Source organism: Girardinichthys multiradiatus, chromosome 19 (assembly GCF_021462225.1).
Source record: "Girardinichthys multiradiatus isolate DD_20200921_A chromosome 19, DD_fGirMul_XY1, whole genome shotgun sequence".
Taxonomy (NCBI): domain Eukaryota; kingdom Metazoa; phylum Chordata; class Actinopteri; order Cyprinodontiformes; family Goodeidae; genus Girardinichthys; species Girardinichthys multiradiatus.
The window spans coordinates 40,119,841-40,144,111 of record NC_061811.1 but is presented as its reverse complement, the minus strand read 5'-3'; the positions used below and the strand labels follow the sequence as shown (position 1 = coordinate 40,144,111).

Below are 24,271 nucleotides of genomic sequence, written 5' to 3'. Positions count from 1 at the left end.
TTTGTGAACAACTGTGTGAGCAAACAGTCCAGTTTTATGGAAACAAATGTGCCCCAATATTCAAATGAAAATGTATGCATCTTGTACGTTAGGTGGCGGAGACTGCACGCAACATAGCGCTCCCTCATACCATCGAACAAGCCTTGTGTTTGTGGCTGATTTTTTGAGAAGCATCTGTCTGCAGACTGGAAGACCGCAGTTTCAGACCTGCAGTTCTAGATCACTTCTCTTCCACGACAGCGCCATCTATTTCCTTGTCCGAGTTAACATGGATGGTGAACAGAAAGTAAGTCTTAAACGTGAATCAAATTGCTTATTTAATACCGTCAAACTATTGTTGTGTGTCTGTGTATATATATATATATATATATATATATATATATATATATATATATATATATATATTTATATATAAATAAACACACACACACTACCAGCCAAAAGTTTTAGATACACTTTCTCACTTAATGTGTTTCTTTATTTTCATGACTATTTACATTGGAGATTCTCACCACAGGCAACAAAACTGTGAATGGACACATATGGAATTATATAGTAAACAAAAAGTGTGAAGTAACTCTAAACATTTTTATATTTTAGATTCTTTAAAATAGCCACCCTTTGCTTTGATTAATACTAATTTAGACTTTATTGATCTCACAATGGAGAAATCGAAATCTGCATTTTAACTCATCACATTAGGGAGCAGTGGGCTGCCACTGTGCGGTGCCCAGGGCTAAGGGTCTTGCTCAGGGACCCAACGACTTAGACAAATTGAATGGGAGTTCGAATAGGCAACCCACCAGTTACATGACGAACTCTTACAACCTGAGCCAGAGTTGCCCCTACTTTATCAGTTTATTATTTTATTTAGTACCCCTACACATAGCCCATTCTAAAATGGCCAAACTCTAACACTCAGTAGTTTATTCTAACCTCCCCAACAGCCCTACACCATTCCAAACCCTTTGTAAAGTGCCTTGAGACATCATGTGTTGTGAATTGGTGCTATATATATAAAATTTAATTGAATTGCTCTCTTGGTATTCTCTCTATGAGCTTCATGAGGTGGTCACCTGAAATGGTTTTCCAAAGAGCCTTGAAAGAGCTTCCCAGAGGTTCATTGAGAGATGGCCAAAGGTTGTTATTTCAGTCAATATTTATGTTACTATGTATGTTTTAAACTATTTAAATTGATATCACTCTGTTACCTATATTTTGAGAATATATTTTAGAAAAATATTAACTTGGACTAACTAGCTGGCTCTCTTTTTTTCAGTTGCATATAACTGTCCAGAAAGGAAAAACCTTTCCCATATTGGACAGATGCAGGACCTGCTGCACAAACTTTCACTGTCCCTTTTACAGCTCAACTTTATTTAAACACACACAGTTGGGTCTGAACAGCAGCTGGGCATAAACAAGTAAGCAGACCAGAAATTGTTAAAGTTCAGTTTTAAGCTAATGTATTCAAAGTTTTGAGGCACCCAGCAAACTTAATTTGCATTTTACATTTTGCTTTTAGAAAGGAAGCCTGATGGCTGCAGGAATGAAGGATTGAACAGAGAGGAGCCGTCCACCACTATGTTCTGATCCATCAAGATGCCATGAAGCAGATGACCTGAGATTGCTCAATCTCTCCATCACCTCCCTCTGAATCCATCAGGGTCACACATCTGAAATCATGTTTGAATTTCATGAAGTAATGATGTTATTATAATACAAAGTTGATCAGGACTTGTATTAGCTGTTGTAGAATATAAACTATCTATGTGTGTAACTGGAATGTGCAGATAGAGGAGAGGGGAGTAAAGCATAGGGAGTGAATATAGAGGTCATAAATTGGTGAAGGACAGGGGATTACCGGATAGGGGTGAAGAAGATAGGGGAGGATAAGCTTGCTAGAAGAAAATAACCAGAAGCACTCCTTATTTGGACATAAGGAACTGTTATGCTATACATGAGTGACATGATATATGTATATGTTGAACACACCCTTGAGACTTAATAAAACGAGCTGGAACCAGAGGGTAGCAGAGTTGTTGCTTGCAGGTGTTTGGCTGAGGCATCTTTCTCTCACTCTGCACAGAGGCGAACTTAAGTTGATTGAACTTTGTGTTTATTTCACTCTTTTGAAACCTGTGCCCAAATCAACGGACCCGGGGAAGCAGAGACGGCTTCGACAACTTGGGGGCGTCGTCCGGGATTTGGAAGAACAGGTGAAAAATTGGGATCACTGACATGGACCAACAGACACACGGACACAGGCTAGCCAAAAACTACAGAAAAGGTAAGCAGAACCTGTTTTATCAAACTCTGCTTTTGGATTTTCGATAGGCTAAATTAATATTGTGTCCGATGTCTTAGTAAGTCTGAGTTTGCCAAAACTTAAGAAAAAGAGTGTCATAAATGTTGACTAGGATTTAAACTGGTGAATATGATGTTGTTTTAAGAGAATTACAAGACTTAGTGGTGGTGTTGTGTGGAAAAATATAGTAGTTTCTCGAACGTGACGGTTCAGCATATGTCCTCGACGGGGCAGTATGATTAAGTTGGGTTAGAGGCCCGGGGGGATTGAGAAACCTCGAATTCTACATATAACTGAGAACGAGACCAGTGTGGACACTGTGTGTGAATGCTGATGAGTAATGGAGATATTTCTCTGTGAAAACTCAGATTACAGACGTATGCATAAACACAGAAGGAACAATATAAGCGGTGGAAGATAACACCGTAAGAATAGGTAGTCCTGTGAGTTCGAGACGTTTTTCTTAAGAGCCATGAACAGACGTTATTACAACTGTAAGACCGGCCATGAACTGTGAGTTGGGCACAACCAACAAAATCAGACAGAAATAAAAGTTAAATGAATGAGCTGTGAGTTGGATAAATAACCAACAACATCAGACGTTGTTAGGGTTAAAAAGTGAATGAGCTGTGAGCTGGAGACACACACACCAGTAAGACCAGACTAATTAGGAAAACACGAGTGAATGAAAGCGGTTGTGTGCGTGGGGAAGAACGCCAAAGCAGCGAGCGGCTCCCATTGCGGGTAAAAACAAAACGGTGTGAAAGGCCCGGGGGACTGGATAAGTGTTCGGTCTGGTAAACCTGACGGTGATAACAAGGACTGGCCACTGAAAACAGGCTGCTGGGGGGTGGATGTGTTCTGGTGTCTTGAGGGTCATTAGAGAACCTTCAGTTGGACCGGGAACTAGGGACATAGCGTGCCATACGTCCCGGTCGGCCAGAACTGAATGAATGAGTGACTGAGATAACGCATTAAATATATCTTTTAGAAAAAGGATAGTAATTGTTATGAGATGGAAGGTGAATTTTATAGAGAAATACAGAGGAACAGAATGATCCATGGAAGAGCATAGAGAACCAGCTGCTAGTAATGAAAGCTGCTATTAAGAAATCACATGAATAGAGAGGAGCAGAAGTTGGTTAAACGAATGTATTCTAAAATAAATGAAGAATTATCAAAAGATGGAAAGAGCAAGACAGATAGAGAGAGTGTTGGCAAGTGGATTTGGTTGAAGATGAAAAAATCAAAACAGGACAAAGAGTTGGCTGACAAACAGTGTAGAGACTGCAGGTGGTTGGGCAGAGGAAAGTGGAAGGAATTTAGAGACAAAGCAGAAAAAGATGAAAAATTTTGGTCACAGATGGGTTTGCTGTGGCAAAGTTGTGATCATGTAATGACTGATAAAAGAGACAGGAAAAGCAGACAGATTAAAGATAGCAGTACAGTTGAAATGCCGCCATCAAATGAACTTCTCGCAAATCAGCCCACTTTATCACACACCACGGCCCCCACTTCTCCTCTTACTGGCTTATACCCCACGTTGCAAGTTACTGGGGGACACGTGAGCGTGTGTGATCTCCCGCCAGTAACTGCCCAGCCTCCTCCTGGCACATCACCGCCTGACCCCTCCCCCTCGGCCCCCGCCTCTCTCCGCTCACATTCCACTGCTGAGTCTGCACTGTCCTTTGGAGGTTCATTCATTTCACAGGCTCCACTAACTGACCCATTTGCTGACCGGGTATTATGGGACAAATTGCAGCCAGCTTCTGGCCCAATAAAGTGTTCCACCCCGTATATTTCCCATTCATCTAGCGATATGGAATTGGTCACACCTCTGAAACCAGATGTAACTGAGGGCTCAGTTAATATGTCAGTGTCAGGGAAATGGGTAAAAGAAGAACCACTGACTGCAGTAACTTATTATGACGCTGCTATGCAGGCACCACCTATTACAGTACAGAATCAGTTACCAATTGAAAATGAGGAAGTTATGTCATCTCCCTCAACCCCATTGCCGCCAGTACCTGAGGCTACTCCTCCCCCTGCTGGACATGGCTATAACATGAGACCCCGAACCCAGCCCAAACCCACTGTTCCAACAACAATTTGGAGGAAACAGATACAAGCCATTCACATTGGGAGATCTCACCACTTTGTGCGACAAATTGCCCCCGATCACAGAAGGTGCATCTATATAGTTACAGACACTGGACTCCCTGACAGTAGGCACCACGTTAGCTCTAGATGATTACAGGGCCATTGCTGGATGATGCATGAAGCCACACAGCTGTAGGGACATAGAGCTTGTTGCGGGTATAACAACAGCACCAGATGGGGACCCATTTACTTTCTATTCCACTCTCATAGGCATAACTCTTAGACAAATGTATTCAGTAACCAGAGGACGTACCATTCCAAAATTTGAGTGGAACGCAAACACAAATCCTAGAGAATATTTAGATCAGTGCAAATCCATGTGGCAAACACAGACAGGAACTAATTCAGACAGAGCTGGTCCCCAAAGGGACTGGTTCCGGGATGCTGTTTTAAGAGGGTTACCGTTGCAGATTAAAACTAAGATGGAGGATAATCCCGACCTCCCTGGATCAGAGACTGGAGTATGGGATCGCCATCTGATGCATCATTTATCTAAACTCAAAGAGGCAAAACAAAATGAGGAGAGTGAATTAAAAATGTTACAAACTCAGCTCCTGAAAATGCAATTAGCAGAAGCTAAACAGAAGGTCAGGGAAAAGAAAAAGGAGGGTAAAACACCTAAAATGATGTATGAAGGTGCAGTGTCTCAGCCCCCTCAGGCTCCTCCATTTCCTGGAAATCGAGAAACAGCAGGACAGTGGCATCAGGCCCCGGTCCCATATCAGGGACATGCTGGTCGTTTTGGGGGACGGGGAGGGCCAAGAGCAAGGGGATTCCAGAGAGGACCACAGAGGAGACTGGGTAATGCTGATGTGTGTTATTACTGCAATGAGCCTGGACACTGGGCCCGAGATTGCCCCCATAAGAATGGTCCACCCGGTGTTATGGTCCCGCCATGGCTCCTCCGGCCCGTCCATACAGAGGCAGAGGTGGCCCAGCACACGGTGTACACGGACCACAACTCCAATTACCGGCCTGGGACGAGCCTAGTCTCTGGCCTGAGCACCACTGAAGGTCCCCACTGACCCCAGAAGACAGCGGGACTGCGGACCCCCTGCTGTCTGTGACTGTGTCCGGAAATAGCCTTCCTTTTCTGGTGGACACTGGGGCCACATGTTCAACCATCAAACAGGCTCCTCCAAACACACTCTCCACCAGGACTACAACTGTCATGGGGTTCTCGGGGGCAAAACAGGTCCTGCCATATACCAAGCCCTTAAAGACTGAAATTGGTGGACAGACACTGAATCACAGTTATCTAGTCTCCACTGACACACCAGTAAATTTACTGGGTAGAGACATGTTAATAAAACTGGGAGCAACCATTTTATGCAGGACTGATGGACTGCAGGTTCACCGGCCCAATGGCACCCAGTTATTTTGTGGCAATAACACTTCTTTTTCACATGGACAGTACCTCCTCCAGCCACTGCAGGACTCAATGGCTGATATATACTGGGTTTTGCTGCAACCTGAAACCACCGCGCACAGAGGCATCCTCTCGGCTTTCCATCAGTGGAAATCCTGGGTCTCCACTCTGCGCCCTATGTACCTCCTCCTGACCCCCCGCATGTCACCTTGTTTTATGATAGAAATAATTGTGAATGTTACCAGGAAAGCTTTGCTGACGAGTTAGAGGGTACGCACTGGGACATTGTCACCACAGACATTTATGTAGCACCAGAAGGAGTGGTGGCCGAGGTTCACTTGACTGAAGAGAAGGAAGTGTGGTTTAGGATGTGGTCTGATGGCGTGCCTCATGTCTCTTTGGCTCTGCACCCAGGTCATGAAGCACATGAACTTGGAGGTGTGTTAAAACGCTCCCTGAACCTACAGGATTGGCAGCCTTTGGCAACCCCTGACCTTTTTTACTTGCCCTCAGGGAACACTTATCGCATATTCAACCACTCCACGGATGTGGGCACACTGGAACATGTTCAGTTAGACAGACACCATGGTAGGGAAACAGACCATCCGCTGGCAGCTGCTATTGTGGAAAAAATGCCTTCCACTCTCTGGGCAGAGGGGCCCACAGATGTAGGCCTGATTCAATGTTCCCCCATTACCTTTCAGTTGACCACCGACCAACCAATATGGAAGCCCCACTACCCTCACAAACCAGCAGCAGAACTAGGGATTAAAGATACAAGGGAAGGCCTCTGGAACTCAGGTGTTTTAGAGTCTGCACATTCCTCTTCATAGAACACACCCATTCTGCCAGTGGAGAAAAAAGGGACGGGTAAATGGCGCATGGCACAGGATTTACGGGCCATAAATGCAGCTTTGGCCACCTCTACGTTTCCGTGCCCAATCCCTATGTTGCTTTGACAAATCTTAACCCTGACCATTGCTGGTTTACCTGCATTGATCTGGTCAACGCATTTTTCTGCCTTCCTTTAGGTGAGGAATGCAGGGACATTTGTGCATTTACCTATAAATCTCATAGGTATAGATACACTCGTTTGCCGCAGGGATTCGCGCTTTCTCCAGGAATCTTCAATCAGGTTCTGAAAGACTCTCTTCAAGATTGCCTATTACCACCAAACACCACTCTGATTCAGTACGTGGATGACATTCTCCTCGCAACACCCACTGTGGCTGAATGCCTTGAGGCAACAGCAATTGTCCTGTCGCGTTTGGCCAAAAAAGGCTATAAGGTTAGCAAAGCCAAACTTCAAATCTGCATACGCCAGGTTGACTTTTTGGGCAGAGTTGTCTCCCAACCTGGCACGGGGATATCCCCAGCTCACCAATCTGCAGTTTTGTCCCACCCAAAACCACTCCTGGTTAAGGACATGTTGTCTTTCCTAGGACTCACAGGCTATAGCAGATCTTTTGTGCCCGGCTACACCGACCTCACTGCACCCCTTAGAGATCTTGTCAAAAAACAGGGCATGAGAAACCTCACTGCCCTGCTTGAATGGACCAGAGAAGCTGAAGAAGCATTCATTAACTTAAAAACCAGCCTCTCGCAAGCTGCACATTTGGCACACCCAGATTACACGTTGCCCTTCCAGTTGGATGTTTCTGTCACAGCACACACAGCAAATGGTGTGCTGTTCCAGAAAAAAAAGGGGGTTAGGACAGTCCTCATGTACATAAGTGTAATGCTGGACAACATGGAACAAAGACATCATGAGTGCACCCGACATGCAGCAGGGATGGCTGAAATAATCCAAAAAACAGCGCACGTAGTGATGGGACATCCTCTTAACATATTGACATCACATGGTGTGGTGGCCTTTGTTAACTCTCAGGCTTTCACAGTCACACCACTGAGACAACAGAGGCTGAGAAAGGTGCTGGAGGCCCCAAACATCACATACACACATAAAGGAATAAACATGGCAGATAGAATAATTACCGGTACACCACATGTCTGCGCAGAAAAAGTGGAGTTCAATGAAAAAATCAGACCAGATCTACAAAGTACATCCCTAACAGACGCCCGAAACCTGTACACAGACGGGTGCTGCTTCAGACATGACACAGAAGGACTTAAGGCAGCATACGCGGTGGTGGAAGACACAGGGACAGATTTTGTCACAGTACAGGCAGAGGAACTGACAGACGCACAATCAGCGCAGAGAGCAGAAGTTTTGGCAGTAATAGCTGCTCTGGAACTAGGAGCAGGACAGAAGGTTAACATTTACACAGATTCTACATATGCTACAGGAGCAGTACATGTAGAACTTAAACAGTGGCTGAGGACAGGATTCAGAACTGCAGGACAGAAACCCATTAAACATGAACAGGAAATGAGAAAGTTGGCTGAAGCTTTGTTGCTCCCTCAAGAAGTAGCTGTCATTAAATGCAGAGGACATGACAGCAGTAACACCAGAGTAGCGCAAGGGAACCAGGCAGCTGACCGGGCACCTAAACAGTGTGCAGGATATCAGCCCAGGCACATAATGCTGTGTTCAGAAGCAGGGTGGACACCAGAACCCACCCTGGAAGAAGTAATGAAATTACAAAAGGGGGCCTCTCCTGAGGAAAAATCAGTTTGGAAGGCCCGCGGGGGCTCAGAGGATCAGAGTGGTCTCTGGAGAAACCCAGACAGACGTCCCATCTTGCCACCAGGTCTTACCAAAGTAGCCCTAGAAGAAGCACACGGAGTAGGACATGTGGGAACAACGCAAATGTTGAAAAATCTTGAACACTGGTGGGACCCTTTTTTGAAACCAATGGCAGTGCATTGGATTAATTCATGTGAGATGTGCAGGCAGTTCAATGTTAGACCAACCTTGAAGCCAGCACCTGGAAAGTTCCCAGTAGACCCAATAGCTTGAAAAGAGGTTATCAGTGATTATACAGACATGACTGAGAGAGTAAATGGGTTCAGATATCTGTTGGTGTGTGTGGATGCATTTACTGGATGGCCGGAGGCATGGCAAAAAAGGAAGACAGCAAATCTGTGGTGAAGTGTTTAATAAATCATTATATCCCTAGACACGGTTTTCCAGCTAAAATAAGGTCTGACAACGGAACACATTTCAAAAATGAGGAACTCAAGGAAGTGGAAAAATTTCTGGGACTGAAACACTCATTTGGCACTGTGTACCATCCACAGTCACAGGGGAAGTTTGAAAGAATGAATCAAACCCTTAAAACCAAATTGGCTAAAATCTGTGCACAGACCAAAATGAATTGGGTTACTGCCTTACCATTAGCTTTGATGTCTGTACGGAGTTCTATAAATCAGAAACATGGTTTGACCCCACATGAGCTGCAAACAGGGAGGCCATTTCTAGGCCCCCAAACAAGGTTACCGTTTCTCACTGAGTGTGAACAATTTATATCTCATCGTGATTATTACAGATCTCTCCACAGTCTTGTTACAGCTTTCTCCAAACAGATCCCAGCAGAACCAGAGACCAGGGTCGGAACCACCACCTCGGAAGCCGAGTGGGTCCTCCTGAAAGTCATCAAAAGAAAGTGGTCAGAGCCAAGGTGGACCGGTCCATTTCAGGATACGGAGAGGACAACTCATGCAGTCAGGCTGAAGGGCAAAGCCACTACTTGGTATCACTGGAGCCAGTGTGCAGGAGCAGAACCACCTCAACGATCCCTCTCTCAAGTCCAGGAAGATCTGAGCGAAAACACAGGAAAAGACAATCTCACTTCTCCCACCCAAGAAGGGGCAGAATAATCCCCGGGTGAGAGAAATTAGCCCAGGGTCAGTCTGCCCTGAGAGCTGAAGACAGAGGAAGAACAGCAGAAGAAGAGGCGGAAGTGATTGAGTTTCCCTCTCACTAGGAGTGGTAGAGCTTCCCTCTCACTCCAGAAGGCATTGTTCGGCGAACATTTTATATTTTATATTACATTTTGATGTTCCTGTATCTTTTTCAGGTTATGATTTAACTTTATATGTTTATGTTTTAAGTTTCATAAGTAAAAAAAAAAAAGAGTACCCAAAACAAGGGAATTAGACTCTAGGAGTTTCATCATTGGTGAGTGTCTCAGCACTCATTGTTACGTTTATCTTATGGTATTTTTGTGAACTTCCATTCCAGACATGTTCTGAAAGCCACTCCGGAAAGGTGTCCAAAAGGTCTAAGGTAAACAAACCCAAGGACATGTGCCTTAAGCATTATGGGGGATTAGAACTAAATTACACGTTAGGAGCAACTACCACTTTTCGGTTTGACCTGTGTGATGTCAAAACGTGTGGGAAGAATCCAACTGCCTGGAGGGGGTATGATGTGTATTTGTGTGCCAATCTCGACGTGTCCACCCAATGTATTTCACTCTAGGGGTAGAGGTAACAGGGACCGACCCCCAGGTACTAATCAAAATCAATTTAAATAAACCAACTCCTCATGTACAGGCCACCAGCACTCCTACAGTCCCAGAACCAGAAGACCAACTAGAGGGGGTGGTAAAAGTAGACTATTCCACCCTACAACCCCTAGAAATAATACAGATGGCCACAGGTTATGCGGAAGACAATTTGTGGCTACAATGGATAATGCAAACAGCAAAAGAACAAAGTAAAGCAGGCTGCGTTGCCTGTGCAGCAGCACGGCCACACTTAACAACTGACCCGGCTCCTCTGTACCCAGAAGATACATGGGGTTACAATTGTATGTTGAAACTCACACAGGAGGCCACACCTGCTAATTGTACCACTCTAGCCAGTATTTTCCCACCAATATCTAACAATACCAAGATAGGACCATTCACTCCTCAGAGGCTAAATGGGACATATTCTTGTTTCAAGTTCACCTCAAACACCCCAAAGGTGAATGTAGGACAAATTCCCTCGGACTGGTGTAATACCACCATGTCTGGGAAAGTGGTAGGACTTTGGGCACGATCAGGATTATATTACTACTGCGGAGGATATAGACTTCTCACTAATATACCAAATAACACCATAGGAGTTTGTGCAATGGTCAGATTGCAGGCCCCGTTGAATTTAATTGGTCCTAATATTACCTCTGTGACATGTCAACAAGATAAGGCACTGGCACTCACTCGTAAGAGGAGAAGACATATTATGAAAAGAAGCGATTCAACCTCTTTTGACCTGAGTCAGGGTTCCTCCACCTATATAGATGCAATTGGAGTTCCGCGAGGACTCCCAAATGAGTACAAACTTGCAGACCAAATATCAGCTGGATTTGAAAACATCCCTATTATAGCTGCCTTGTTCCCAGTAACGCCCAACAAAAACGTGGACCGCATTAATTATATTCATTATAATGTTTTGCGTCTGGCCAATCTAACTCGAGACGCTGTAGAAGGTTTGTCTGAACAATTGGCCCCAACTTCCCTCACGGCAGTACAAAATAGGATGGCATTGGATATGTTGTTAGCTGAAAAAGGGGGTGTGTGTGCCATGTTTGGAGATAAGTGTTGTACCTTCATTCCTAATAACACTGCACTGGATGGTTCAGTGTCAAAGGCTTTAGAGGGACTTAAGACCCTCTCCGCCACCATGCATGAAAATTCTGGAATTTATAATCCCCTGGAGGAGTGGATGACAGGCATATTTGGACACTGGAAGGGTTTGATAATGTCTTTGATGATTTCTATTGCAGTATTTGTAGCTATAATGGTGACCTGTGGATGTTGTTGTGTACCATGCATTCGTTCTCTGATGGTGCGCCTCATCACCTCCGCAATTGAGAAGAGGGATAACGATGCCACTGTTGCAAATTGACCATAACCAGGATGAGGACTCAGAGTGCGAATTCAGGGACACATAATAAGATAGATGCATGTTTTCTTAATGATTTTCTCGTTTTACAGGTGGTACAGTAATATTTTTACTTATTTCTACTTATTCTTAGAAGTACTTGGTTAAAGGAAATTTTAGATTGTGAACTCTTTTTGAGAGTTCAGAAGGGGGATTGTAGAATATAAACTATCAATGTGTGTAACTGGAATGTGCAGATAGAGGAGAGGGGAGTAAAGCATAGGGAGTGAAGATAGAGGTCATAAATTGGTGAAGGACAGGGGATTACCGGATGGGGGTGAAGAAGATAGGGGAGGATAAGCTTGCTAGAAGAAAATAACCAGAAGCACTCCTTATTTGGACATAAGGAACTGTTATGCTATACATGAGTGACATGATATATGTATATGTTGAACACACCCTTGAGACTTAATAAAACGAGCTAGAACCAGAGGGTAGCAGAGTTGTTGCACGCAGGTGTTTGGCTGGGGCATCTTTCTCTCACTCTGCGCAGAGGCGAACTTAAGTTGATTGAACTTTGTGTTTATTTCCCTCTTTTGAAACCTGTGCCCAAATCAACGGACCCGGGGAAGCAGAGACGGCTTCGACACTGTGGATGTGACTACATGTAATAGATGAGTATACATGTATAATACATGTATAATAAACGTGTGTACATGTATTATAATAGATGTGTATACATGTATTATTGAAATCGTTTGCTGAATTTATCACATTTCTCACATTTAGGCAACTTGAGGTTAAGTGCCTTGCCCAGGGGCACATCGATATATGGCAGGAGGAAGCTGGAATCAAACCCACAACCTTCTGATTGCAAGACAACTACTCTTCCTACTGAGCCACAGTCGCCTCAGTATTTATAACTATTTTGTAGTTTAATGTGATAAACTAAATTGAATAATAAACTAAATTGAAATCAGATGTAGCCTATTGATACCCAAAGGGAAATTCTTTATATTTATTTGTGTGAAAAAAAGGCAAATTTTTATTTCAGTCGCAAAAACAAGTGGTCTAGAACTGCATGTCTGAATGTGCAGGACTGAAACTGCAGTTTCCGGTGTGCAGAGACATACTATTAGATTTTGTTGCTGTTTCAGGGCAGCTGCAACTTCCCTTAGCAGCTCTGGTAAAGAATTGGACATGGCGATTTCCTGTTTTCTCTGAACACAATCTTCTGCACTCATTTCGTCTCGGGAGCAATGCACACCGCTCCCTAACATACAAGATGCGTAATGGTGCAGTCTGGGGCAGAAGAAGAAGAGTTGCCACTGACGTCACTCTCCTGCGCCGCTAGGAATTGCGAAGTCAAATTGATTTATGGAACACTTTTAGAGGGCATGGGCAAATCAGATCAGATAATTTGATATTGTTTCTGAGAAAAACAATAAAAATTTATTTATTTGCTCATCTTCTAATAAGTCAGTTCATCTTAAAATTTAAAACGGTGAGTTATTAAATCTTGAACTTAAAATCAAACAAGTTGACTGTGTTGGGACCTACAGCCATGGATTTCCACATTAAAACTCTGGTACATACTTTTCTGGAACTTTTCAAAATAAAGTGCATTAACCTTTTAGATGTTCTGACTCAGTCTGGTTTCTTCTGTGCAAACAACAACTTGAGACTTGGTTTAACTTCAGTTAACCTCACTGTCCAGACAGTTGCTGCACATCTGTATCCAGAGGCTGTGTTTTGTGTAAGACCACAATTTGAAACTAAATTAACTTTGCAGTTAATTTTAGTATCTGACCTAATTTTGATGCATGTATCCATTCAGGAACATCCGTTTGTCTCCAGATGAGCGGGATGTTTTAAATCAGTTTGACCTTGCCACATGTGATCAGAGGATTCAGGAGTTGGTAAACTTCATTAAGTATCCGACTAGAGATGCTCTGATTTCAGATGTTCTTTGTCAGCTTACCTTGTTGTATCAGCCGAAATCACAACTGGAAGCTAAAAGATATTCTCAGTTACAGGCTGACCATCAGATGACTCTTCAAAGAGAGAATGCTGCAAAGCTTGAGCTCTCAAAAGCTGAGGAGAGGACCAAGAAAGTTGAAGCAAAGTTAGTGGACCTGAAGGCAGATGAGCTCAAGAAAGCTTCATCCCAAAGGGGGAACAAACCCCCTCCTCTCAGGTACCTGATTTGCATTTTCACTCACAGCAGCTGCGCAGCCACAGCAGGGGGCAGACTCAAACAGCAGGCATCCAGCACCTAGGTCAGAGTCTCCCCTTCCTAAATTTAGCCAAAGTGTCCAACTTACTTCCACAGACCTTAACAGAAATGTTGGAAGTCAGATGGTCTCCAGTGGTTTCCTGCCAAATTCCATTGCAGTGAACAACAACCAAGATGACCAAGTGCCGGACTCAGCGTGCACAAATGGCCCGATTCAGTGGGAGGAGCACCCCTCCAGCCTGATCGGCACCCCTCTCCTTTCTGACTCTGTGTCGACCCCTACGGACCAGGAGAGAAGCACATGGTTCTCAGGTGACCCAGTTCAACCTGACTGACCACCACTTGCACGAGTCCATTCATTAGAAAGCTGTCATTTAAAGCATGAGAAGACTTGTCTCCTTCCCCAGAGGTTAGGTCAGAATCTTCCACCATTTCATGAACTTAACCAGCATATCTTCTCAGATGGACGTGGTCCACCTTGGGAGCATGGTGTCTGTTTCAAACAGCTTGAATTCCTTGCTAAAGACATAGAAGTTTTTGATCCAGGTAGCCAGGAGTCAAATATTGATGCTTACCTGTTTGAGGTTGAACATTGTCTTCTTGACTTGTGTTTTCCTTCTGATCGTGAGAAGCTGAGGCTTATTTGGAAAACAACAGCTAAGAGTGGTTCATGTGTTCATAAAAACTCTTCCTCCAGAAATTAGTGACAGTTATCTAGCTCTCTGCCAGGCTCTTAGAGAGGAGTACTACGTTTACAGAGATGAAGCCACTGCCACTATTAATGCTTTGACAGTTTTGCAAAAACAGTATGAACCTCCCAGAGAATATTTCCACCGTTTAAAGACGGCTTATTTTCTGGGATGTTATGCTCCAGGTCTTGAAGAAGACCACACTTTTAAGTCTTTGTTTCTTCACAACCTCCACGTTAGCATGCAGTATGAAGTGACCATGCATTGCATAACAGAGAATCTCTCCATGCAGGAGACTCGTAGATATGCTCAGCTCGTGTGGGAAACACGTGTCTGTTCAGACAGGGCAGGAAAAGGTAAAGTTAGAGTGTTAAACATTCAAACTGAGAACAGGCCTAAGAAAAAGCGCAAAGTAACTTCCCAAGTGATGCAACAGAACCACCTGTAGGGTTGGTGGTAAAGAGTGGAGCCACTCCAAAGATGTCATCACAAAGGAGGAGTTTGAGATGATCTGCAGGTGCGTTATAACTGAGGTAACGGCGTTCCTAAAAGACATGGCAAGCCTGTAAAATCTATCAAACAAGGTATGAAGATGGTAAATAATTTCCAACACCCTGTTTTAATCTTTTTCTTTCTTATGGTTTGGACTTCAGAAAGTAAGGTTTAAAAGCAGTATTATTATGGTGTGATAATTATTACATGACTTTTGTTTTTGTTTTGTTTTTTCTCTTTAAAACATTTTATTAGTATTAGTCTCTGCCCAAGCCTGCCTCACTCCTGTCCAAACACTAACCTCTGAACCAAAATGAACTGTTGAACTCTGCCTTGCTACAGGACCCCAGTGACTCTTTTCACATGGCTGAGGACGGATTGTTAGCCCCAAAGACTGGATTTCATCCAATTCTTCGGAACTAAAAAGGGGGGATGTTGGGACCTACAGCCATGGATTTCCACATTAAAACTCCGGCACATACTTTTCTGGAACTTTTCAAAATAAAGTGCATTAACTTTCTTCCAGCACAGCCAGGAAAGGGGGTAACTGCGGACTTCCTGTGGCGCCATTACCCAAAATAAAGCACAACTCCGAAGGGGGAAGGGGGTAGCAGAGGACTTCCCAGTGATGCCACTGTCCGTATAAGACCCCCACCCTTCCCACATATCGCTCTCTTCCACACCGATGACCATCGGGATAGGAGGGAACAAAGTGCGCTGATGTCTTTTGCTGGCAAAAGACATGAATTCGACTGGATCCAAAGACATACGATCATCGATCATATGCAAAGTTAAGTAGAATGAAATACTGTCTGTGTATCCGGTATTTTCATTCATGAATGGGGAAATTAAGGTGTAAGAGTTGCTTACCTTTCTCTCCGAAGCCCCGCAGAAGCAAAACTGTGTCGCAGAGAGATCCCCGGCGGAGAAGCTGTTTCTACAAGCCAAGTCTGTAGGAAGTTACTACGGCCTGCACAACCGTGTTACGGTAACGAACAGCTGGTTGACGGACAAAACAAGCCGCCCAGCTCTCCGGAGCTAACTCTTTTGTTCACAGAGCAAACGCAGAGGTTAGCTACCGAACCAACTGCTTGTTGACTGTGGACGTTTATTCGAACTTCATCGCCCTTGGACAACGTTTACTCACCATGGTCAGAGGTTAGGTTTGGGCAGATTAACAGATAGGTTTAGGATGAAATGATCTAAACGTTTTCATGTTATGAAGTTTTGTTTTGTGGAACCTGGCTATCTTTAGTGCTAGTAGGCTAGCTACGGCATGTGCCGGTTCTGTGTTCTTTGTATGTTTTAAAGTTAAGATAAGCTTTATTTAAAGGGTGGTTTTAACGCGCCGTCCGCGCTTATGCATTTTAACCCTTTAATTAATCCTGGTATTTTAAAGGTATGTGTTGATTCTGGTGCTAAGCTTCTTTGTTAGCTTAACGGCTAACCGGTAGAGAACATGTGCTACTAAAGACTATTCAAAAGAAAGGTTGTTGGTTTTCAAGCTAGTGAATAATAGTCCCTGAACATCATTTACTAGATTTGATAACTAAGTAAACACCATTAAGCCCCATTTCTCCAGAAAGATTTGGCTCTTTTCCAAAATACTCCCTTAATAATATTTCTTCAAATATTATTTCAATAAATAAAAGCAGTTAATTAGACACCGTTGAGAATTAGTTATCCAGGAGGTTGGTTTTATTCAGCAGATCATTATTTAAAACATTATTTTATTAAAATAATATTTTATCTGATCTTGCTTTGTGAAGGGTTGTCTAAACGTTTGCTGATTATTTCCTAAGTTAGTTCCAAGACTAACTTAACTTCACTTCCAGATTCTACAAGATAATCCTTGGTTCTCAAACATAAACATTGCATGGTAATATTGCATCACTCTTTTTGGTCGTGATTTCCAATCATGTTTAATCAACTTGTTTATATTGTACATAGCCCATTAGTCTTCATTATTCTTTAATTCTGCTTGGTAGTTTAGTTGGATTGTTTTAGCATAGTAAAGAGTTTGTTGATTGAAATATGTTTGACTTTGAGTTGACTTATTTTTGTTAATAAATTCTTGTATTTTAAGAAATTGTGTGAATTCATTCCATATATGTGCAGAGTTTATGCTGTTCAATAATGCCAGAGCTCGTCTCACACCTTTCTATTCTGTCCTAATACCATCGCCTTAATGGGCTGGTATTCACAGGACAACCCTTAACAGACCGAAATATTATTTGATAAAATATTACAATATTAATATTAAATATTAAATATTTAAATATTCTCAGATTCATATTTACAACAACTGGAATCAGTATTTATCAGGAAAAATATGGATAACAATTGCTGTACTTTTATGACTGAACTTAAAACAAATATAAATTATTTCATGAAAAAGGTAAAAGTCAGGACAAAGAAAGTAAATCATCTCCCATGGTTAAATGAAAGGATATGGTAATTAATGAAGCAAAGAGACAATGCCCGGTGGTGCTAAAGACTAAGTCAGAAAATGACAGATGTGTGTTCACCGCATTAAGAAATACAGTTATAAAGCAATCTATAAATGTAAAGGCCACGTATTTCATTAATGCCATCAGTGAATGAAAGGGCAATGCCAATCATATCTGGCCAAATCTAAAAAAACTAGTTGGACAAAAAAATGGAAACCAAACCACTGAAATGGATATCAATGAGAATGTAACTTTTGATCCTGGTGCTGTGTCAAACGCATTTAACATATATTTCACATTTAACATATATTGTGTGTCACAGCTGTCACTACGTGTTTGTGCTTGTATGCGCATTACCTCTAGTTGTCGCCATGTATACGTAAGGTTGTGCATTTTGATGTGCATGTTGTTTGGTAGCTCATTCCCACTCTGTTTCAGGCTGGCAGCTTGTTTGAGCAGACTAGTCCTACAGCTCTCCATCATCAGAAGCTCAGCGAGGCTACTCTGCAGAAGGAAAATATTGACACATGTCAAATAGCTGAAAAGGTAGAGCACACATTAGAAGTTATATATTGGTTTTTTAAATTGTTTCAGATTATATTATGCATATCAACCACCTTACTGTGTGGATAAAAACTGTATATATGCTTGCAGTTCTTTTTAAAACTGAATGATATAATCTTCTATGGTAGGCAGGTACAGCTAGGCTTGAGAACCAAAACATACTACTTGAAATCTTTTTACTTGTATACCTTACATGTGGCATGTTCAATTTCTCTTCCTACCACCTAAACCTATCAGTATTACTATTACACAGTTACTTCAAAATGAAGTCTTAATTATATAAAAGCATGCTGAGCTACACACAACAGTATGGGCTACAGTGCCCATGAATTCCAACCAAATATTGTAAGATCATTGGTATTTTGTAAGCAGACATAAATACTTATGATACTAGGCTGTATTGGTATAAAATGATTTGTACCTTCCTGGTTGTTTTTCATTTTGACGTTTTCTGACTGGGTGGATTTGGAGCAAGTTGGTACAGTATGATGAGGTGTGTTGTAATCTTCCATAACACAGGCTAAGTAAAGACTGCATAACTTCAGTGTTTTTTGTACAGGTCCTTCTCAAAATATTAGCATATTGTGATAAAGTTAATTATTTTCCATAATGTAATGATGAAAATTTAACATTCATATATTTTAGATTCATTGCACACTAACTGAAATATTTCAGGTCTTTTATTGTCTTAATACGGATGATTTTGGCATACAGCTCATGAAAACCCAAAATTCCTATCTCACAAAATTAGCATATTTCATCCGACCAATAAAAGAAAAGTGTTTTTTATACAAAAAACGTCAACCTTCAAATAATCATGTACAGTTATGCACTCAATACTTGGTCGGGAATCCTTTGGCAGAAATGACTGCTTCAATGCGGCGGGGCATGGAGGCAATCAGCCTGTGGCACTGCTGAGGTCTTATGGAGGCCCAGGATGCTTCGATAGCGGCCTTTAGCTCATCCAGAGTGTTGGGTCTTGAGTCTCTCAACGTTCTCTTCACAATATCCCACAGATTCTCTATGGGGTTCAGGTCAGGAGAGTTGGCAGGCCAATTGAGCACAGTGATACCATGGTCAGTAAACCATTTACCAGTGGTTTTGGCACTGTGAGCAGGTGCCAGGTCGTGCTGAAAAATGAAATCTTCATCTCCATAAAGCTTTTCAGCAGCTGGAAGCATGAAGTGCTCCACAATCTCCTGATAGCTAGCTGCATTGACCCTGCCCTTGATAAAACACAGTGGACCAACACCAGCAGCTGACACGGCACCCCAGACCATCACTGACTGTGGGTACTTGACACTGGACTTCTGGCATTTTGGCATTTCCTTCTCCCCAGTCTTCCTCCAGACTCTGGTGCCTTGATTTCCGAATGACATGCAGAATTTGCTTTCATCCGAAAAAAGTACTTTGGACCACTGAGCAACAGTCCAGTGCTGCTTCTCTGTAGCCCAGGTCAGGCGCTTCTGCCGCTGTTTCTGGTTCAAAAGTGGCTTGACCTGGGGATGCGGCACCTGTAGCCCATTTCCTGCACACGCCTGTGCACGGTGGCTCTGGATGTTTCTACTCCAGACTCAGTCCACTGCTTCCGCAGGTCCCCCAAGGTCTGGAATCGGCCCTTCTCCACAATCTTCCTCAGGGTCTGGTCACCTCTTCTCGTTGTGCAGCGTTTTCTGCCACACTTTTTCCTTCCCACAGACTTCCCACTGAGGTGCCTTGATACAGCACTCTGGGAACAGCCTATTCGTTCAGAAATTTCTTTCTGTGTCTTACCCTCTTGCTTGAGGGTGTCAATAGTGGCCTTCTGGACAGCAGTCAGGTCGGCAGTCTTACCCATGATTGGGGTTTTGAGTGATGAACCAGGCTGGGAGTTTTAAAGGCCTCATGAATCTTTTGCAGGTGTTTAGAGTTAACTCGTTGATTCAGATGATTAGGTTCATAGACCCTTTTAATGATGTGCTAATTTTGTGAGATAGGAATTTTGGGTTTTCATGAGCTGTATGCCAAAATCATCCGTATTAAGACAATAAAAGACCTGAAATATTTCAGTTAGTGTGCAATGAATCTAAAATATATGAATGTTAAATTTTCATCATTACATTATGGAAAATAATGAACTTTATCACAATATGCTAATATTTTGAGAAGGACCTGTATATGTGTATTTATGTATGTATTTAAAAGATCTGTTATCTGGACAATAATCAGATGTTACACAGACCTTTAAAAAATATAAAACAATAATAGAAATAATGTTTCTGAAACTAATTTGAGAATGGAAGGTTTTTGGTTTCTTTTTTCAATATTTTCTTAAATATATAAAATAATTTCTTCCCACATATCCATGATAAATGCAAGGAATCATTCAACATTCAAAATTGAAGTCTCTGCAGATGTTCAGTATTTGTTGTTTTGTTATAATTTGGGCATCCCTATGGTGTTTATACTTGCACATAATTCAACAGATGAATGTGACACCTTCAGTTATCTCGAGACAGTATGTTGGGTAATCCATTTTGGTCAGGTGGACGACTGTGCAACTGGGCATGCACCGCAGCAATGGGCGTAGAAGCTCTGATGTCATCAGAGCTTATAAAAAGCAGAGGAAACAAACTTTTACCCGCTATTTCCAGTTGTAGCTTACGAGAATACGTTAAGGAGGCAATCTCTGGAGAATCAAAAGCTCGCAGGGGGGGTTCCCTTCCATTCTCCGTCACTGGCCAACCTGATGAGAAGCTTGAGAGAGCTAGAAATCTTGCTGGGATAAGAAGACCAGGAGATTTACTTTATCTATTGAAGGCGGGTTTGTAACGCGCAAATCAAGAAAAACCCACAGAGGTTTTCTGAAAGAGACGAATTTTCCTCTTTTGTTTTGTTCCAGTCAATTGTGCATGGTTCATCATTTTTCCCTTTTTTATTTAAATTGGGGAAGCTGACCCTTCCTGAGTTTGTCACGGACACAAGATCTTGACACAAGACAAACAAAGTCCCGCTTTCTCCTTGCTGCTCAGAAAAGGCGACATTTAGTAATCCCGTTCCTTTTGTTGGTATTATAGAAAATGCCTGGGCAGGATAAAGTAGGATAGTTAGGGTGATTTTAGAATCACCATACATTTAACTCAACGTGCTTTAATTTTTATGTTGCATGCAATGCTTTATTGAAGTTCAGCAGAAGTGTTTGATTCCTGTTAAACACTGCTGAGCCCAGAAGTGTGAGCCTTGTTTTTAGCTCATTATTTTACAGTTTATGGAACTTTGTGTTTATGGAGTTTCTGCTTTGGGGGGTTTTATGACTGTATGCTGATAACGAGCTTAGCCACACCCAAAAGCGCTGCCTGTGTTGAACTCAGCGTAGTGGTTTTGTTCATCTTTCCAAGTTAATCCAAATTGTTGTGTTATTCCCATTTGTCCATAAACTGCTGGTTTGATTTTCATCTATCCTCAGTACATAGCCTTATTTTTGATTATTAGTGTCACCCCTTTTGTAGAACAGTGCATGCTTAATTAGGTGAACAATGTTGGACCAGAATAGTTTGATTGTAAGACGGACTACTGGTTTAATACATTCTCACATAGATAAATTATTTTGTGTAAGAGTAGCTAGGTTTACATAGACATAAGTAATCAGAATAAATTGCTGATCGGAATAAAAATGTTTCATGTAAACATGTCAGTCAGAATATTCTGATTAGATTCGGCAGGATCGGAATGAAACTGTAATCCTACTGAGAGAGGTGGTTTATGCCGACAATCCGATCAACATGCAAGTAAACGGTTGACAGTATTAAGTTATTCTGAATGAGGCAAACTGACCTGAGTTTGCATGTGAAGCCCCCCCACCCCACCCCACCCCCCGTCAACGTGACGTATTTCCGCCTTAAGTAGCTGGTCACTCTGGCTAAATGCTAACAGAATATTACGATTGGCGAGTTTACATGACATCTTACGGCCATTTTATTTCGATAACTTATGTCCATATAAACGGTACAATCCGATTTGTTTTGTTTTTGTTTGTTTTTTAATCCGATCGTGAAATTTTGTGCATGTAAACGTAGCTACTGATTATCTGTCAAGATAAGGTTAGCGTTCCACACTAATCGGCAAAACGGTTGATAACACAGTGACATTTGGCGTGTGTTTGGTTAATAATTATTAATGATAATTAACTTATTGTTATTATTAAGTGCTGTATAATCAACAATCATAAATCTTACAGTACCCAAACAGATGTGTGCAGGTCCAGAATTCTCCTCTTGATTAGGGATGGGTACCTTTTACATTTAAACTGATACGAAACCGGTGCCTGGTACCTGGGAATCGGTATCGGTACCAATTTTGTTACTTTTGTGTGTGTTGATGTGGTAATAAATGTTAATTTGCATAATGCAAAAATCTCTAAATTTTTCAATTTAGCATATTTATTTCTCAAAATAGAAACTTTAATAAATATATTAAAACAACATCCTACTGTTTTTATTGTAACATCTCAGTTGTTTCAAACATTTCATCTTCCATGTTGCTAGATGCAGACGACGAGTCGCTAATGGATGCAGGCGTGCTAAAAGTGCCGAATGCAGAAGTTGTAGCCTTAGATCTGAGGCTGACAAACATTGTGCACTCCTCAGTCTTGAGAATTATCTGGTGCTTAACCAGGTGCTTCTCAGATTAGAAGTATTCACGCCGTTGGCCTTGCACTTTGCATCATAAATATTTCAGCGAGCATAATCTGCATTGCGTTTCGAAAAGTGTAGCCATGCTTTCGAGTGCCTTCTATCAGACAGGCTTTGTTGACAGTAGGAGTGGCTACTGACGTCATTATGCTCTTGTGCGTGCAATGCAGTGTCTCAATGATGCGTGTAGGTACAAAAACATGGTACTATTTGATTTTACGTGCATAGGTACTCGATAGTAGATATAAAATAAAAGTTTAGTCCAAGTTGAGTGAAGGCAATTGTCCCCTTGCAGGCCAACACGAAACATTCCTGCTGCTAATCAAACAAACATCTGCATTTTATGTAAATACTAAATACTACATGCCACATTCCAAGTACATATGTTCTCTTTTTCTAAAAGTGTTTTTACATTTTGTAAGTGTCTATAACTTACATCTGTATATTTTGAGCCAGGTCTCTTGCTAAATTTCATTATGGTGACATAATGACAATAAAGAATCTTGAAACTTGAATCTGATGTCAGTGAGAATTTTTTTTATACATTTTTATACACCTCATTTCAACTGTATATCTTGTTAAAGATCAATTTGCCTGAAATCTTCCCATCGTTTGTTTTATATATATATATAAACAGTTTGCTCTATTAGACTAAACCTTCTTGGTATCTCACTTTAATTTCTGTATATGTTTTGTATTTTTTATTGTAACTGTGTTTTTTGTCTCCTCATATACTTTGTTCTTACAACATGCCTTTTGTTGCTGTTTTCACTTCATCATTTTTTAACACCTGGAATTCAATTTTCTATGTTTAGTAACTTTACCGTACAACTCTCCTTCCCATTCACTTTTGTTTGTTCAATTCATCTATCTTTTTTCCAAATGTTTCTATCCAGCCCCTTTTGTAATTCCTGCAATGGCTTCATCTATTTTACCTAATTTCCCACCTCTCTTTTTACTTTCCCCTCTTTTTATTTTCTGCATCGATAGCTACTTGATTCTACTTTTTCTTTATCATTAACGCCTCTGCCTGTTTGAATATTTAAATGTCTCTGCTCTGTCTGCTCTGTGTGTGTGTGTGTGTGTGTGTGTGTGTGTGTGTGTGTGTGTGTGTGTGTGTGTGTGTGTGTGTGTGTGTGCGTGTGTGTGCGTGTGTGTGTGTGTGTTTGTGCGTTTAGTGTATGTGTTTTTGCTGCATTGTCATCAAAAAGATGGTGGTCATTTTTCAACGTCAACTATTCTGATGGAGATACTATTGCTCCCTACTTCATGGCCATCCATCCCCATCAGATAGCTAGTAGCCACACCACAAAAACAAGGCAATCAATGGCAAAAAAGAAAACAAGTGGAAAGTAAATATGTCAGCGTCACATTTCTCTAACAGTGAGGAAATTATATCATTTATCTGCTGATGGCAAATATTGATTTAGAAAGGAGACATGGTGCTGGTGGGGAAGAAGTAAAGTGCTGCTGTTTTGTTATTTGTGTGAAAGACGCCAATGATTCAAAGTCAAAGAGGGAGAGAGGGAGAGCATAAGATAGACGTGTTGATTAAAATGCA

At 41.8% G+C, this 24,271-nt stretch overlaps 1 protein-coding gene across 3 annotated transcripts in view; it reads right to left on the bottom strand.

Moving 5' to 3' along the window:
• The window catches only part of akap6 (A kinase (PRKA) anchor protein 6), a 490,689-nt gene that overhangs the window by 126,292 nt on the left and 340,126 nt on the right, over positions 1 to 24,271 (bottom strand). For all 3 annotated transcript variants that reach the window (XM_047392958.1, XM_047392960.1, XM_047392959.1), the window contains one exon: positions 17,834 to 17,980. In XM_047392958.1, coding sequence (XP_047248914.1) covers positions 17,834 to 17,980 — 147 coding nt within the window. The remainder of the gene's footprint in view (positions 1 to 17,833; positions 17,981 to 24,271) is intronic.